Below are 19,373 nucleotides of genomic sequence, written 5' to 3' on the forward strand. Positions count from 1 at the left end.
TATTTATCAATTGCCTGAACCTTTAGAAGACACATTTTCTGTGTTCTTTTGCAAGACAACTACATCTGAAATGCTTTTAAAAACAATACATTTCATTTGGTGACAAGACTTTGTAAAACATTGTTCACTTCTGTTTATTTCTTCAATATCTGAGAGTACATTTAAGCATGTACAGGTCATGATAGCTCATCTTACAGATGGTCATCAGACACACATGTAACAAGGCATTTCATTATCGTAGGTCCTCAGAAAGATTCCCTGATATATACTATACGAGCAGGCGCTCTTAAACTCTTGCAAGGCACCTCAGACCGCCAACAGTTGTGCCATACATAATCTTATGGCCCAGTTTGTTGGCACCAAGGCAAATTTTAATTTGTGCAAAAGTCCTCAGCAGCAGAAGCAAAAGAAGCTCCCCAGAAAATGAAAGCAAACAAGTGCGCTACATATTTCCATTTATGAATACATAAAATATGTTTAATAACACACTATAAAAATGTGGCATGCAACTTTTTTCTTGTAGATCTGCCAAGTGTGGCATGCCACATGAAAAGTAATGTATGATATAACATGAGCGCACCGGCTCAAAGCAAAAAAGCAAACACTACAGAGTTTACAACAAAGGGGATTAAGAGCTTTTTTGTATGCTCCTATAGAACTTTACATTTTTACTAATTTTACTCCAGTGTTTATTCACAGACACAGGAAAATAATAATTGTATCAGTTGGATCCCAGAAAAACAAAGTGAGTTCAATAAAAAAAGGAATGGCACAAAAAACAAAACAGGAAAGAAATCGCTTCCAAAGCGGCAGGTCCACTTCTGTACTTTTTGCATTGCTGACATGTTCTGTTGAAGGTGCAACGGGTAGCATTTTTAACATCAATGTCACATTGTGTTTTTTTTATTTTATTTTAAATTGTGTCACCTCTGCCATTACCACAATCTCAGAAAGCTTCACCCCTGTTTGTTCTGGACAAATGGCGCCCTCTGCTTGTTTTGAGGCTTAAAGCAGTCCAGCAGATTTCTCTCCACTGTCAAACACAGAGTAAAGGCAACAAGACTTTGTTCACTGATGGTCTCAATTGTGGTGATCATACTAAAATCTGAATATTAATTTTGAAATAATCTGTTGATGCTAAAATGCTTCCGCACCTTTAAGACGGGCACACAACTCTTGAGGTGTGATGAGGTTTGGCATAGCTTGAATTTAACATAAAATCGAGCGAAAGTGATGCATGTTTAAATAAGTGGAGGAATGGGAGTGAGGAGACAAGGAGAGGCTAGAAAGGCTTATCAGAGGTTCTGCTGGAGGAAGTGCAGCAGCGTAATCTCATAATGTTCCCCAGACTCTGGACATCGGATGCTGTGTCGCTCATTGGGATAAACCTGGAAAAACAGAAATTCCAATCTGTTAAATGTTTTATTTGATCAAACAATATGATGCATGATGTTAGAGGTTAATGAAAAGATATTTTTCACAGACAATTATCATTCAGTTTGTAGACTATAACAATCTCCAGGTTTATATATTTACTTCTTGATTAGCTGGAATACAATGTCTAATATTTTCCAAAGCAATCTTGAACTTAAATACTGACAAACTGCAGAAGTTAGCTCTTAAAGTTTGAAACTTCCTCCCTGATGCCGTCTTGCTTCAGAAACAAGGCCCAAAAAACAGGTTGTCTTCTTGACTCTTCATTTTTAAATATGTTCATCAGACTTTAGTTTATGAATAAATAACCCACACAGACTCTGTTCTCACATCTTTATCAGTCTTGATCACTGAAGTGCGTTTATATGAATAAATCCTCCTACCTGCAGGCTGTATGGCTTCCCTGCCCGGATAAGTTGAGACACCAGGAAGTTAGTGTGGAAAAAGTGCACGTTCTCATCTAGAAATCCATGCAGGATCAGCAATCTGTTGGGCCTGCATTTCACAGAAAGACAGAGTTCTTAGTTTCTCTAGTCATGTTCACATTTAAACATGCAGGAGTAAACATAACTACAGCTAAGAGAGAAGGAGCAGAATCAAATAGTTCACTTTTCCCTCTACATACATCAACCTAGATAAAAGGTAGATAACAAGGCATAGTAAAGTAAGAATATATGCACAGAGAGAAAAGAATGGTAGACTTTAAGCTTAAATACTAATAGAGTGGATTTTAAAATGAGAGCTCTCACTCATTGGGGAGTTTGTCAACATGCAGTGCGACAGAACAAGCCTCGTATCCCTTCTGGTTTTTCTCCGGTGTGTCCAAATATCGCTCTGTGTAGCCGGTGTCATAAGCCATCCACAATGTTACTGGAGCTCCTGCAATGGCAACCTGAAAAAAACAAAAAACAAAAAACAAAAAACAAAACAGGAAGTCAAACAGAAGCATTTTTTTATTTCTTCTGCTAAAACGTTTATTTGAAAAAACAGCTAAAATTACAGACTGAATTTAGAGCCTGATGTATTACCAGATTTAGGAAGCCATTTGAGACAGTAAATAAGAGTTACACAAAATTAAATGTAGTGGATACTAACACCAATTTACAATTTCTGATAAAGTTTAAATGATAACTAAAGTAACTATGACATCGCTCCAGTTTAAGCCCGTAACAGAGTAAACGTTGGTGGTTTTGACCTTGAAGATGTCAGGTTGGTGGATGAGGCCCATGAGGGAGAGGAAGCCTCCATACGACCAGCCATGGATGGCAACACGACTCATGTCCACAAATTTGTACTTGTCAGCGACGTAGTGCAAACCCTCCACCTGGTCTTCAATCTCCACCTGACCCTGATTGGGGGACAGCAGAGAGGTAACTCACCTGGCATCATCAACATCCCATCTCTACCAATTCGCATACAATCCAAGTTCAGCCATAAAAATTCTACAAGTTACATCAGTAAATTTATTAACTTCTTCTATAAAGACATTTAAGAGTAAAATGTGTCAGCAAAATCATCCCTCTACACAAGACTGTTTGTCTCTTTTATTCCCAGTCCCTGAAGCTGACAGATGGTTTATGAGATAACTACCATTTTGTCCTTCACAGCTCCTTCAAACTTGAGTCCCCGCTGACAGGAGCCCCGGCCATCGATGACCAGCACAGCGTAGCCCAGAGACGCCAGCGTGCTCAGCCGCAGGTACTTTACTCCTTTATAAGAATTATTCACTAACTGGACCTGAAAAGTAAAGATAACACCTTTACAGAAACGTAATGCGGTAAAAAAGCTTTAACTATTTATGTTTGACATTATCACAGTCACAAGTTTGATCCATGTTGCAGTTATAAGACCTGATGAAGTGTCACAAGCAGAACCTTTTTACTGCTTTTTGTTCTTGATGATCAGCTAAATGCTTAAAAATCTGTATCATGCTTTAAATCTAAGCTAATGTACTACAATGGGTGTAAAGCAGAATTTATTATTTTGTATAAAACAGAGACAAAACAAAGCCATATGAGTAATAAATATGTTCAATCAAAAAAGTAATTACTTGTTTGCCCTCCAGGTAAGATAGTTAAAAAACAAGTGATTTTAAACGGGCGGGGGTCCAGGTGGAGAGCGCACGGGAAAAAAATTCACCTTTAACTTTAATTACAGCGACTAAATGCTCTTCTTCTACAATCGGTCTAATTTAATTAGGCTTATTTAAATGCGTTCATTATGTTGTTGTTTGTTTCCAGCCTACAGTTTACTGATTAATTTTAAAATGTAGAAAATTTGACTGTTTTGATCTGTGATGAAATTAAGCAATTGTAAAATGAATAAACGCCATAACTTCCACACTACTGCTGTCACTCAGTTTAAAGTGCTCCCACACAGCTGAGGGCTTCATTTCGTTTTCCCTTTGATATGAACTGGAGCGTTGCGTTCACTGCTGTCGGTGGAGGTCAGGCGAGTGAAAAAAACCTTAATAATCAAATATCATAATTGAAAATCAAATGTGTACCCAACAGTCGAATATTCAAATATTCGGGTCCAGCCCTACTAAATACCAAATCAATTATTTTCTGCTGGAATGCATTCAGTTGACAAAAATTCACAAAAAGACAAGTCTATACAAAAAATGTAATGTGACAATGGAAGAGATCAAACCTGCGGACCGCCATAGACAAAGACGACGGTGGGATGCTTCCTGCCGGGGACCAGATTGTTTGGTTTGTACAACATGCCATATAGGTCGAAGCCCGACTTCCCTGTGAAGCTAAACATCTCTGGAGGACTGTGGTCGAAGGGGGAAACACCTACACAAAAAATAAGAATATATACTGATGTAATATAATGTAACAAGAATATACTTTTAAACACAATGTACAAACAAACAAACAATCTCAATAATTTAACTCAGATACAAGAGTCATTTTAAAACAGAAGAAAGAAACTGTCAAAGCTGCCAGGCAACATTCCATCTGTTATAAACAAACTGTTAAAGTCTTAAAGCACATTGTTCTCAGTACCAGAGGACTCCATCATGCTCGCCCAGAACTGAGGCTCTTTGTGCAGCGGGTCGCTGTCTGAGCTGTTCAGTTTGTAGATGTGAACACAGGGCGCTGTGGTCAAGCTGCTGTAATGGCTGACAAACATGTCAAAGGTCTGTATGGAAGAAAAAAACAATCAAGACAGGGTTAAACAGTATCCCCAACTACTGCTGAAAGGAAAACAAATACATAAAACATTTATATTCGTGTTTATATATTATATTATATATTATTTATATATAAAATAATACATTAATACAACTTGTTTAGTGCTACTTTCTCTAGTCATACAGTTTAAATTGGTGATTTTCTCTCTCTCTCTCTCTCTCAATAAATATAGATTTATAGATAGAGTTTTTCTGCACCAATTTCTGCCTTTTCTGCATCAATTTATTGTGGAAATTATTTATGTAAAGGAACACACAAAATTCAGGTGTTGCTGAATTGTGGTGAGTATTTAAGAACATTTTGATATTTTATGACATTGTAACTGATTATTTATTTCCATCTTAAATGTGCAATTGTACTACTGCCTGCCTTGGCCAGGACACTCTTGGAAAAAGAGTTTTTCTGATTTAATAAAAGATATAATAAAACAATTTAAATTCTAAAACTGTAACAGAATATAATGCAGAGCAGCTCTCAGCTTTCAGATATGTTTCTCCTGTAGATTTTAATATCATCACTGCTGAATCAACACACACACACACAGACAGACATGACTGATTGAGGTAACCTCTTTAAATGTGCATGTGGCAACTTTTTAAGTCATCAATAATAAATTAAATCATTTTAATTCGGTTATAAACTCCTGGACTTTAAGAGCTCCTGTGTTTCAGCAGGTTTTCTGCTCATGTTCAAAGTTCTGCACATTCAGAATCTAACTGGGTTCTCTGACATTTCCAGAATAAGGATATTTTGAGAGGTCAAATAGGATAAATCATCATAAACTTTGCAATCAATCCGCGGTCCACCTGCGTGCCGCACCGTGTGGAAGGGATCCATACCACGGATTCTGCAACCCGTTGCACCACTATTATCCATGGTAGTGTGGGGATTTAATTCTTGCATGTTTTGTTGTGCAGGATCACAGCCCCTATGTGTCCACATGAGGAAAGTTCAAGATAGGCTATCAGAGTAAAAATGGACTTGTTACCTGTGCCTTTTATTAGGGAGATGTAGCCAACCTAACCACCTGTTTAGCAGTAGCACAGGCTGCCAATACAATGTGATTATTCCTGAAGCATCTAAATAATCTTCACAATGTAAAGAATTATTGTGGCAGTAACACGAGAGCAGCTCGTTGTTGAAGCAGGTAAAACTACATACAGAGGAAGCTGTGCGTCATGTGTAAAGCCCAACAGGACTGTTTTATCCACCATATTCTCTTTCTCTCTCTCTGTGCATATGAAAAATAAAATAACAGCTGGTAGCTGCTGAGTGAAAGATTAGTTTCACCGGCGACATTATGGACTCACCGTCGGACATCGCTATAAAACAAATAGTAACCGATGTGTATTAAAGAAAAGAAACAGGCTTACGTCCAAAGCGATGCTCGGTTCAACAACAGGACACTTTTAATATATCTCAATCAATGCAGTGATCGTCTGACATCGATGTTACAGTGTGTAGTCTTCATTTGCTCTGCAGAGACTAAAGATGCTTTTAATACGCTGTTAATGGAAAGTGAAAGTGGCTCGTGAAAGAGCGACGCAGGCTGCTTTCCAACAGGGTCACCAGTGCCATAGTGTGCGCTCACTAGATTTCAGTTGTATTAGTAGAACATAAAGCCTTAAACTGAAAAGGTATTTGCCTGATTTTCTAAATGTTTGCATCTGCCCAGCTCTGTGACAAGCACCTGACCAGCACTTTATAATTATATAATAATAATAATAATAATAATCTTTATTTGTAGAGCACTTTTCAAAAACAAGTTACAAAGTGCTTTAACAAGACAATAATACACAAAAGACAATAATACAAAAACAATACAAGATAAAACCAAGAAAACATTGAAAAGACTAAAATACACGTTTAAGATAAATATAAAATTAGTAAAATAGAATAAAATAAAAGGGATAAAATAAAGTCAAATAAGATCAGGAAAGACTCTCCTATAAAAGTATGTTTTAAGAAGGGACTTAAAAGAGTTCACTGACTCAGCTGACCTGATTTCCTCGGGCAGGCTGTTCCAGAGCCTCGGGGCCCTGACAGCAAACGCTCTGTCCCCTTTAGTTTCCAGTGACCAGAGACTCTGGAACAGACAGCAGACCTCTGCCCAAGGATCTCAAGGTACGTGCTGGTGTGTATGGGACTAAAAGTTCAGAAATATAACAACGCGAGAGGCCATGAAGAGCTTTAAAAGTGATCAATAGAATTTTAAAGTCAATTCTAAAACATACTGGGAGCCAGTGTAATGAAGCTAAAATAGGAGTAATGTGGTCATATTTCTTTGTTCTGGTTAGAAGCCTGGCAGCTGAGTTCTGGACAGTCTGGAGTCTATCAATAGATTTTTGGGTTAAACAGGTGAAAAGGCTGTTGCAATAATCCAGGCGTGATGAGATGAAGGCGTGTAAAATGGTCTCGGTGTCCTTAAAAGTTAACATGGATCGAATTTTTGCTATATTTCTAAGTTGATAAAAACATGATTGAACAAGCTTAGTGGTGTGCTGCTCGAAATTTAAATTACTATCAAATCTTTACTGCGTAACTGAGCACACACAGCCTGGATGACAGCTCATTTCGGTTAATGAAGCAAAATGCAGATTACAGACAGGAAAATGTAGCAGAATTAAGAGTAGGCCCACATTAGATGTAACCACCCCTGCTGCAGACAGCATCACTGCTGCCTTCAGCTAGAAGTAACAGCAGCACAAAAGAAGAAGCTGCACCAGCCTCAAGCTACTTTTTTTTTTTCCTCCCTCAACATTTCTATAGGCTACATTTTGTCCGCAACTGATGTGGAGTGTGTGAGTGATTGACTGGTCACTTAGTAAACCGTCTCCTATATGAGCCAGCTCTGAAATCGTCTGAGCCAGGAAGGCAATGCGAAATAAAATTTACATTAGGAAAGAGGGAAGACAAAACATAGATTTTGAAATGAAACATGTATAATGACTCATCTGCCTATCAGGTGATTAACCTCACCACAAATCCACGCGTTAATTTCAGCGCCTCTGATAAAGTGCAGCTCACAGCTTCAGGTGGAGCAGAGAGGACAGACACAGAGCTACAGCTGGATCATCGTATTCTCCGCTAATTTGCAGGAGAATAAATAATAATAATCTCTCTCTCTCTCGCTCGCTCGCTCCCGTGCACGCAACGTTAGTTAAGCGAGTAAAGTTCAATTTTCGGCCTTTTGTTGTTTGATTTTTAAAAACCCTTCTGAGATCCAGGGCTTTTCAAAAAACATCTGGGGCTATAGCCCAGGGCTAACGACGCCGCTGTATAAAAGTATATAGTTTCCTCAACAGCTGGAAAAGTTAAGGCTGTTAGTGCTAGCATACATCTCTGCTCTACAAAGGCCTGCTCTCCGTCCACTACACCAGAGTCCGGAAATTAGGGGACAGAGCCTTCAGCATCACAGCCCCCACCCTCAGGAACTCCATCCACACAGAGCTCCCTGTCTGGACACTGGACAAAATCTACTAAAAACCCTGCTCTTTACCAAGGCATTCGATCCTGAATGACTTTTTGTTGTTGCCATCACTGTAACTATGTCTAAAAATATTTATTATATCTTATCTTTGTAATTATTCAGAGATCCTGTGTAGAAAAAAAATTATGCATCAAGATGCATCGATAATCGTTTTATAGTCGCATCACAGCCCTCTGAATCGTAATTGAATTGAATCATGAGGTACCCAGCGATTCCCACCCCTAGTGTGTGTGTGTGTGTGTGTGTGTGTGTGTGTGTGTGTGTGTGTGTGTACCTGGCTGACAGAACAGCTGTGGGAGAAGCCGGGTTTGGTGAGTCGGACGATTTCACCAGGCGAGTCGTAGTTCACAACATAAAGGTGATGCTCCAGAGGAGAGTCTTTGGTTCCCTGGAAGTAAACCAGCTTTGCCGCCTCATCCACCCAAATCTGAGGACTGGATGAACGCTGCAAAACCACAGTTTTGTTAGGACACAAACAAGAAAAAAAATTGTTGTTTTGGAGTGAGTTTCTTCATGTATTCGCTTCAGTTACTGTAATACATGTATTATTCCTTTCTTAATTTCTTATCCATGTGTTGTGTGTTTTTAAGCACTAAATTACACTACATTTTCCCAGAGATTTGAATTAAATTCAAATTAGCTTTATTGGCATGAATGTGTAACAATATTGCCAAAGCATCATACATACTACATAAGAACAATCAACCCCATACCTTTCATTAAACAATTAAAGCATAAAGTAATCAAAGCGTATGTTAAAATTTTTTTTTAAATTAAAATAAAATAAATAAATAAACAGTAAGCGTGTGTGTGTTAAAAAAAATTAAAATATATTAAAAATAAATATATTAATAAAACAGTAAGCGTAATAATATGTATATGGAACTTAGAACAGCGTTCAGTACAGCTTGTGATTGAAAACTAAATCATACTGATCTTTTTATTACGATTTATGAAGTGGGTATATTTTATACTTATTTTCTTTAGTCATATTCTTCACACTGACATTAATGAGTATGTGATATAACAGGTGTCAACAGAAAATATGTCATCTAATGTACAATGACACATCACGTCTTCACACTCTTGTTGTTTTTGTGCATTCTCCTAAGTCCTCATAACTACTTAAATCATTTCACTTCCTTTTGAAGGAGCCCTGAAGAACAAACCCTTGAACGATAAGTCTTCTCATGTTAGCACCTTGCTTGCTGAGACTCTGTATATGGCCATCATGCAGTATATCTCAGATGTAATGTACAACTCAGTGTATTGGCGAGTGGGTGTTTATTGGCACTGCTCTGGATACATTTGAATGTCAGCAACCTTGAACAGATGTGGGCAGAATTTTACCTTCGCTCCGTGATTGGCCAGCACCTCCCACTCCCCACTGGTTATTGTCACCTCCTCTTTGACCGGACACTTAAAGTCATCTGGTGAGAGAGGAGAGAAGATAAGTGGATAAACTCATACATAGATTGAACTGACTGACAACGCAGAGAACATGAAATGACTTAACCCTAATACAACCAGTATAACTGATTTTCAAACATCGCTACCTGTGGTACCTTGTGAAAAAAAAAGTAGGTCACACAGGTTTAAACCAAATCATCTTATGTTTGTAAAATGTAGAAAACGAGGAAACTCAAAACAACCAGGGACGTTTGTTGTTACATTTTCCCCTTTCCCCCGCAAACTGGGATGAAATCACAGTAGTCAAATGAAAAAAAAATGAAATTATTTTAAGATTTATATATGAGTCACAATTTTATTGGGAATGGTACTTAACATACCTAACAAGCATGTTCCGTTATGTCTGGATAATATGATTTGTAGGCCGGGGCATCTCTGTAGCGCCACAATGCTTCATTTATAAAAAAGGTACATTGTGACACATTTTACCAAAAATTGCAGGTCCTGTAATTTGGATATTGTACTTGGCTGTATTTTTGTAATATTTCAATTAATTGTTCAGCCATACGTTATAGTATGGGTGAGTTAAATTATAAAATATATATATATATATATATATATATATATAGTTGTTGGCGTTACCTTCAGAGTGTGTGTAGCCGCTGGCCCAGCTGTAGCTGCCCCGCTGTAACACTGAGGTGATCTTATACAAGTGGCAGAAACCGGTTTTTGATTCGTTTACTGTTATGAAGGAGATCTCATCATCACTGGTTTGGATGAAGGGATGAAAGATGTCATGGACCTTAAAGACAAACAGACGTCATGATTGGTTATCTTTTTCACTAAAAGCTGCACTAAGCAAGTGTTTACACATCCATTAACTCTAATCTTATCAGCATAAATCATAAAGTGGGTCTGCAACAGAGGAAAAAAATAACTGATTAAATTCTGCTCACTGTGACAGAAAGCATCACAACTGAGTCAGACACGAGGGGAAAAACCTAAGAAAGATGTGTCGTGGGGCCTTACATTGATCCAGATGTCGCTGGTCTCCTGGTAGATGATGAAGGGCTGGACGGTGTCTCCGAGGGCCTGCAGGCTCTCTTGCCTGCTCACCTCGTCCTGATGTGCAGGGATGAAGAGCGCCGGAGGCAGCAGGACCAACTGGAGGCGCTGCTGCCGTCGGTCCATCAAGACCGCCCATGCACTGACACAGAGAGAGAGGAAGAGCTGTGAAGAGTCTGAGCATGTGCAGTACACAGAGTCCATGTTACTCAATTCTGGGGTTTGGACCTTCGGGAGCCTTTTGACAGAAAGTTTAAAGGCTACAGGTGGTACTTTTAAAAACAATCACAGGGGAAAAAAACAAACATACTATTTGCCGTCTTTCGTCCATCCGGCTCTGGTGATATATTCAGCACCAGGGAACAGGCTGGTGAAAGGAAATGGCAACACCTTTTCCTGAGTGCTGATAATCTGAGGGACAAACACAAACACCAAGCTGAACTTTGAACATTTCTCTGAAGAACTTACTGGTAAACATTTAAGTTTTGTAGCACTGAACAAGCACTCACTTTGCCAAGATTGTCTGTCCTGATTTCTGCTATTTTGAGAGTAATATCGGGATTCTTGCTGCCTGAAAAACAAAATAAACTGAATTTAACACCAAAATATAAAACACTCATGAAAACAGAAGTCTAGATAAGCAATGTGAGAAACAGCAGTTCGCTAGTGGTGCTCTGGGGCAGTTTTCTTATAAATGGGTCCCAGTTTAAGGCCAATTTATACTTGTATGTTGAATCTACTGCGTAGCCTGATGCGTACCATCCCAAAAATGCAACTACACGTGGTGACGCAGACAGCAAGAACTGTGATTGGTCAGCTTGTTAGCATCGAAATTCCTCCTATAGATTACTGGCTATCCTTCTTCTCCCTCAGCCGGTTTGAGGACTGTACATACCTATCTCCTCGCACGCCTTCTCTCGTTTCTGCCTTTTAGTAATTAAAATTAAAAGTAACTGCTGTTCAACATCAATCAGCTCTATTTCAGTCGCCATTGTTAGTAGTAGCTCACACCAACAAAGAAGAAGAAACTCAACACAGTGGAACATAGAACATTTTTTTAGTGTGTCCATGCGTGTCCATTTACCTGCGCGTGGGTATCTGTAGACGTCCGTCTTACGCTCCTCCAAAGCTGGAGATGGAACATGAATGATCTCAACCTCGGACTCGTCCACCTCCTCGTACAGAATCTGCAGAGTCCTACTACCATCTGATTCTACACCAGAGGGAGACCAGTTTACTTACAGGAGAACACTGCAAGCAGGCAAGTAAAACTACACAGATAAACTCATGAATACATTCTTGTTATTTATGTATCTAATAATAAATCTTAATTTGAAAACTACTTATATTATGATTATGAGGATTGTCCTCCTTGCTCTGAGTCTCACTCACCGTCACAAGCAGCTGGTGACCACCAGTAACCGGTGAAGCGGTCGAACTCTTCCTGTGTGACAAACGTGGCTATACCGGCAGATTTGGGGTCCTCTTTTGGATTATCAACACCTAAAATAAAATAAAGCAGTGAAAAATAAAAATACTGTGGGGAAAAAAACTCCAGGGAAGACTGTCTCTCCAGGAACACATGATCATCTCAATCCCAACCTTTATGGCAGAAGGTGAGCCTCTTCTCTTCACCCGTCTCAATGCTGGTCACCCAAATGTCGTTGTTGTTGATGAAGCCAATAAAGTTGGGGTCCCCGGGACAAATCTTGGGGTCCATGCGTGTGCCTGAACTCTGGCTCTTAATCTCGACAGGCTCCATAGGAGAAGTCTGCACAAACACACAGAGATGAAAGAAAACATCTGAGGTGACAGCTGCTGTAGTTTTTTGTCATTAACAATGACTAAACACATAAACATCATGATTTCAATCAATTTCTGATTAAGAGTGAATTTGAGGCCTATATTGATTTTTCTGAACAGACATCAGAAGAGTGGCTATTTTTCACTATTTTCTGTCATTTTATGGAAAGAAATGATTAATCAATCAATCTAGAAAGATATACAGTGGGTACGGAAAGTGTTCAGACCCCTTTAAATTTTTCACTCTTTGTTTCATTGCAGCCATTTTCCAAAAATCAAAAAAGTTCATTTTATTTCTCAGTAATGTACACTCAGCACCCCATCTTGACAGAAAAAAACAGAAATGTAGAAATTTATTAAAAAAGAAAAACTGAAATATCACATGGTCATAAGTATTCAGACCCTTTGCTCAGTATTTAGTAGAAGCACCCTTTTGATTGAAATTGAAATTTAAAGGGGTCTGAATACTTTCCGTACCCACTGTATCTGAGAAATTTTACAGTTAAACATTAAACTTGAGAGTGCTCTCTGGTGTAAAGATGAAATGCCATTTCTAAATCACCTCTATCGCGTGTCTGTAGTGTAACTACTTGTTACTTATAAGCAGAAAAGTATGCCAATATGGATTTTATCTGTGCTAAGCTAATATTGCAATATAGCATGCCTCTATTGTATACCTGCTTATCCTCTGCTGGGTCAAGGGAGCCTGAAGATAAGTTAAGGATACACAGTACAGCCACTTTTTAAAGTTTAAATAACTATTCAGTCTCACTGGAGAACTCAAAAGAGAACCAGAAGTGACTTATACAGCATTCAGACCAAACCTGAATTTAATCCACACCAAAACTCCAAAGCGACCTTATCAACACCTGCAGATGTTAAAAGTCATCCTGTGCTATGTGACAATTAAAGTTTTTCTTAACCGTCCTTTAACTCACAATGAAGCTGTTGTTTCCACCATCACGGCAGTAGTACAGACTGCTGTTGGCCTGGAACAGGAAGAGGCCACTGGGTCGGTGGTAATCATAGGAGGTAATGCCAGACACCCCCAAACGCTTCCTCTCTCGCAGCAGCTCCTCCTCACGCGAGAAGCCCCCGTGGTGAGGGCTGGCCTGAAGGCAGGGGCGACAGGAGGACACACAACGTGACAATGCTGGCCGAGCGAGGTCAATGTCAAAGAGAGTTTGTTCAGGGCATGGAAAACAAACAAATGGTAAGAAAATGTTACCATACTAAATTAAAGATAAATCGCCATTTACCAGTAAATAAACCCACTTATCTTCTTCAGCAGGCACTAATTCTGTTTATGAGATCAATACAGCACAGTCTAACAGTTGGATAGAAATTAACATCAATCCCATGGTCTCTTATAATATTTTCCTGTGGCTTAAGTGGTGAATATTTTATATTTAAGAGGAAATTTACAACAGCAACATGAGGAAAGACAGCATTTTCAAAAGAAGTGGCTTACAATTATCCTTTAAACAGTTAAATACTTTTTTTAAATAGGTGCAGATAGGATCAATCACATTAAAATGTCAAGAGAGTGGAGGAAGAAGACTAAAAATCCTCCTCACCTTAAAATGACCCAGCAGCGGTTTCCATGACAAAACCAAGAGAGCATCTTTGCGGACCTTCTTGGGAATGTCTGAGTAGAGTAATGCATTCTCCCTGCTTGCGTAAGGCATTCCTGCAATAACACAAAACACAGATCAAGTTAGCCCATAAGCTCAGCCTGCTTTGTATCCTGGTCTGTCTTCCATTACAGTGCGTAGAAAAACTGGTTTTGCTTCCTGCTCTCCCTGTATGACGGTTGAAAGCAAAATGGCAAATAGAAAAAAGCTTTTGCTTTTTTATTCTGAAACTAAAAAGGCTTAACGCACATTTTAGAAAGCTTTAACATTTTCTGCTACAAAATACTACAGTATTCTAACCTTACAGTCCAGAGGAGTGACACAAACACTCCAGTAAATAGCCATTTTAAAAGTGCTGAAGTGGACAAAGCCTTTTAAAGCAAGACTTTGTAACTTTCGCTAAACAGTGTGTCAATTAGGCAATTAGGGGATCATGGTAAATGGTTAAACATAGTCAAAAAAATAAAGTAGGTAAATAGTCATAAAGTAAATGAACTGATTAAGTAACATCAGTTAACAACAATACTAATACAGTTTTCTAATACTTTCTAACATTAACCACCACACTAGTGGGGGTTTTATTGATTATGAATAACACTTTTCATTACTAAATCAAAGATTGTGTTACTTGTTTTTCAAAAGTTACACAGCATCACATTAATGTTGTAAAAAGCTACCAGCTACAGCGCCATGCAGCAGTTGCTTCAAGGTCTAAAAGTTAAAGCAGCATTTAAAGGTAGGGTATATGATTTCCCAGGTATTTCCCTGGTAGGAGACGGTTTCCCAGAGCCAGCACACCAGTTCCAGACAGCAATACTCACAACTCTCCTGCTACTAAAGCAAACATGACAGCAACAGATAATGTTGGTGAACTAGACAGTAAGGCGAATGTCCGTGGGCTAGTCATTTAACGTTACCCGAAATCCTGGCTGGAATAGTGTTGTGTGGCTCGGTCTGAACCTATTCCAATTTACAGAACCAAGCTTATGTACAAACACCAGGATTTCTTTTCAGAATACCCAGAGCAGACTATGAGGAGATATCCTATGAATTTACATTTACATTACATTTAGCTGACAAATTTAACCAAAGCGACTTACATTTGCTATTTATATCAGAGGTCGCACGCCTCTGGAGCAACTAGGGGTTAAGGGTCTTGCTCAGGGACACACTGGTGGATGGGTCACAGTGGGGAGTCTCACACCAAAGGCATGTGTCTTATCCACTGCTCTATCACCACCCCTGAAAATCTGACAAAATCATGTGTATTGGTTTAGAGTTGCATACCCCACCTTTATGGCGAGCAACATTTGTTGCTGTCCTTGCATGACTGTTTGTATAGTAAACCATGGGTACAGGTCTTATGGCCTATGTAGTGCACATTACACACACTTGACACATCTCTGGAAATGATGTCACACACTGGAAAAAGCTGCTTCTGACATGGCAGCAAAGAACACACTGACTACACTGCAGCTCTTTGGATATCAAAGCTTAAAAATAGTTGCAGGCTGGTAACTGACTCACCAGCTGTACCCACAGATTATTTACAGAAGCATGCTACCTCTCAAAGTGAATGAAAGGAGGCAACTTAATCTGCAGACCAACTAGTCAGTGCCCACTAAATGCACCTTTTCTGAGCCGGGTTTATTCTTAAATTCTTAAATTTATTAGGCACTTTTAATTTAAGACCGTGACTGATAATGAATACATTGTTCAACAGCTTTCAGGTCCCCGAGCTCACCAAGATAATAGATGCGGTGGGAGTGAGGGCTGGTCTCATCCTTTTGGATGAACTGGAAGTCATGTGGTGCCTTGTTGATAACCACGCCTGTGTTCTTGCGGCTGTTGTGGATGATTTTCCGCAGGCCATCCCATGTATGCTTCTCCACCTGGAAATGGGTGGCATTCACGTCCTCCATCTCCACCACCTCTGTGCTGTCCGAGAGCTCGTCAACCCCCGTCATGCCTGCCTGTTCCTCTTTGATGCTGCAGACAGACACTCAGACTGATCAGCTCAGATACGTCTACAGTGAATCACTAGCAAACTGCCAAATACAATATGGATACATCTTTAAATGAGGACAGTTACATTTATCTACTAAATCAGATGTTCAAAATCTGACTGACTATTAGTCTTATAACCACGCAGTGTATGTTAGCATGCAAACATGCTAAACTAAGATGTAGAATATGGTATCAATTACCTGCTACTCATCAGCATGTTAGTGAGCTAACTTTAGCATTTAGTTCAAAGCAACGCTGAGCCAATGTACAGCCTCATACATCGGCTTTACATGGAAAAAAATCTATATAAAGCAATTCCGCACAAGCCACTAAAAGCACAGAGAATGAAATCACATACAATACACACAATACTCAACAATATAAACAATATAAAATAAGATAACAATAAACAAATCGAACAGGTAAACATTAGAACTACAGTGAAAATTTTTTTTTTAATCTTAATCAAAGAAGGTTTTGTGATACTGATACTTCAAGTCTCAGACCTTAATCAGCATACAAACTACCTAATTTCATTAATACATTTTCCCAGCACTATTAAAATGTCATGTGACTAACAAACAGAATATGGGAAAACACTGCTTTGATTAAAGTTTTTTGTTTAATTAAAATTTATGTAAATTATAACCAAATAAATATTGTTCAGACTGCTGTGAGGAGAAAGTCCCATACCTTTCCCGGCCGTCTTCTGCTTTAGCTTCAATTTTCAGCCTCTTTACTCTGTGCATTAACCGTTCAACAACCCTGGACCAGACCTGACACCCTGTTGGAAGCCAGGTAGACACTTGAGAACTGAAGAGGTTTGATTTTCCACACCGTTTACATGGCAGCACCTGGTGCAACTGACAATCAAATAAATTAAACAGATCCATCTTCAGAACTGAAGAAGCCTCTTGGGTGAGAGGCTAAACATATTTGAATATCTTCAACAAAGTCCAGTTGCCCTTGATTTAACCCTCCTTGGATAACCCTGACCCGGATGACTGAGAATCTGCACAGACAATTTGAACACATCTGTGAAAACCTAGACTCTGCCCTAAGCTAAGCTCTCATGCTACAAACAGCTAAACTGTTACTGAGGTGACGGCCCCATTCTGCAGCCAACCACCGCCAAACTTCCAGCTGTGTGTTCCTGATATGGAGTCTCGCTGAGTGTGACTCAGCTGCATGATGCTGACACTTCAGTGTCTGTGTTATAACTCTGTCAAATGTTGCACTGTTACTCCACATTTTACTGTAGGCTGGTCTGCTGCCTGGGGCCTAAAGGCAGAACAAATTCTACAAAAGTTAATTTCCAGAAAATACTACAGAAGCTCCCTGAACATCGATTCATGTGTTCTTTGTGAAAGTTTTTTTTTTATTTTTTTTAAGTTCATTCTCCCCCATTTATGACCACATGTGACTGAAGCGCCAGGTCACATGACAACTGAGCCATCTCCATCCACTGATAAAGGCCATGAGATGGGGTTAAGTGGAGACCTTGAATTTAAATTCTTTTATTGAATGTCAACAGATGTTTGCTGCAGATTTTTTCTAAATATAAATTTAGATATTTCTCCATTGTACCTGCAATAAAACGCTAGTCCTTAGTCTGTCTATTCTGATATTATGGTTACTATTTTAATTTTTGTGGCATTATTTTTTGTTATTTTATCGCACTTCACTGTAGTCTCATTCGCTTTCTCTAAAATATATATAGTCTTGTAAGTGGTTTGTGTTAAAATGCTGTATGAAAGGCCATTGTGTTTGCAAGTGCCTCGAAATAAATGTAGCCTTTTACAAATTGACTCATGTTTTCAATTTTGACATTTCAAAGACTAAATAATGATTCAATACATAAAATATAATTTGAGAATAACAAGTGAGATAATGCACTAGTTATTCTCCAGCACTTATTGAGGGAAATTTTGAATTTTGTCTTGTTTACACTACTGTGAAGACTTTTTCACAGCAAAATAGCAAACACAGTGTGTTTGAACTGAAAGCAAAAAATACTTCCTTAAACTAGATATCCAACAAATGTAGTGTTTTATAGGTCTACTTTCTGTTTTCAGCTGTGTTACCTAACTCATGACAAACATTTTTACACTACTGGTTTGAGTTTTGTTGTTTTTATACAGTCTATGTTTTTATAATTGTTTACTCTATGTAACCAATGTGTGTGTGTTTGTATGTGACTTCTATTGACAAACCCTTACTGTTACTCATCAATTTTGTACCTCAGCCGTGGTATTTCAGACATTATTCTTTATACAAATCTGACAGCATCATCTTAGTTTGTACATACTGTTTGTTTTGTAGACATGTAAAAAAAATAAAATAAATAAATTGTGACAGACTAGGGCTGGGAGATATGGCCAAATAAGTTATCACGACAACAAAATGTCATATCATTCTATATCAATTGCACTATCATGATAAATACCAAATCATTTTTCCAAGTCTAAAGGCTGAGTTTTGCTGTTGAAGAAAACAAATGGTTATTTGTGGTTTAAAACTATTATTTATTACAAACATTACTAACATTTGATGCCAAACAGTGGATCACTTAACGAATATTGGGACATTAAAAGAAATTATGATCAAATCAACTAACGTTATGCTTGAGGGAAAAACAAAATGTTAAACCCTTTTCCTCAACTAAATCAATGTCTTAATAGGAAAATTAAGGGCTAATTCTCTCGTAACTGAAATGATTTAAGTCAAACATTTATTGAATATTTATGATATCGTTATTGAAGAAAATTAAATTGCGATAATTATCATTAGTTTTATTGCCTAGCACTAATACAGACAACAAATTGTTTCCTTTTTGACACATGAACTATACGTTAGAGGCGAAATGTCCAAAAACTGACCGACAGCGTCTCATTACACAGACAACATCTGCCTAAGTATGTCCTGCCCATCAAACCTTAACTATATAATAAATAATAAAACCCTACTGTATTAAAATCCAACTGTATACTAGCTAACTTACTTATCTGCCCATTAAGCAGGAACTGGCGAGACTCGTTAGCTAACGTAGCACTCACAGATAGAAAGTAGTAAAAACATTGAACACTCAAACTATTTATTACCTTACACTTTCTGCTCTGAAACTCTGAAAAGCGCTTCGTCTTTTGTCGAGAAACGTCCGTGTAGAAAACAACGGTCAGGGTCTGAATAAATTACACAAGTCAACTACTTTCCAGAGAGAGGGTAGCTTAATGCTAATATGCTAACAAGGCGGAACTAGCTTGTGAAATCAAACGTCTCCAGATTACAGCCTTTCACCCGGAAACGATCAGTCAAATCTATGAATTT

General features: G+C 38.5%; 1 protein-coding gene across 3 annotated transcripts; it reads right to left on the minus strand.

Moving 5' to 3' along the window:
* Window positions 1-109: 109 nt before the first annotated feature.
* LOC119900505 (dipeptidyl peptidase 9-like) lies at window positions 110-19,329 on the minus strand. Of its 3 annotated transcripts, none has more exons than XM_038715518.1 (21): window positions 19,153-19,329; window positions 16,740-16,830; window positions 15,784-16,028; window positions 13,983-14,095; window positions 13,344-13,517; window positions 12,205-12,373; window positions 11,995-12,105; window positions 11,687-11,815; window positions 11,112-11,173; window positions 10,913-11,013; window positions 10,567-10,744; window positions 10,180-10,339; window positions 9,478-9,557; window positions 8,402-8,572; window positions 4,449-4,584; window positions 4,087-4,235; window positions 3,025-3,171; window positions 2,630-2,782; window positions 2,184-2,326; window positions 1,818-1,929; window positions 110-1,388 (listed from the first exon to the last, which is right to left on the minus strand). In XM_038715518.1, exons 2-21 carry the CDS (start codon window positions 16,793-16,795, stop codon window positions 1,296-1,298), a joined length of 2,682 nt encoding a protein of 893 aa, XP_038571446.1. In that variant the 5' UTR covers window positions 16,796-16,830; window positions 19,153-19,329; the 3' UTR covers window positions 110-1,295. The 3 variants fall into 3 exon arrangements, with proteins under 3 accessions (XP_038571446.1, XP_038571444.1, XP_038571445.1); XM_038715516.1 differs by having other exon boundaries at window positions 19,148-19,329; XM_038715517.1 differs by having other exon boundaries at window positions 16,740-16,909; window positions 19,148-19,329.
* Window positions 19,330-19,373: the final 44 nt, after the last annotated feature.

The sequence above is a fragment of the Micropterus salmoides genome, unplaced genomic scaffold (genome assembly GCF_014851395.1).
Source record: "Micropterus salmoides isolate LMB-PRFRI ecotype aquatic unplaced genomic scaffold, ASM1485139v1 Ms_hic_scaffold_13, whole genome shotgun sequence".
Taxonomy (NCBI): Eukaryota; Metazoa; Chordata; class Actinopteri; order Centrarchiformes; family Centrarchidae; genus Micropterus; species Micropterus salmoides.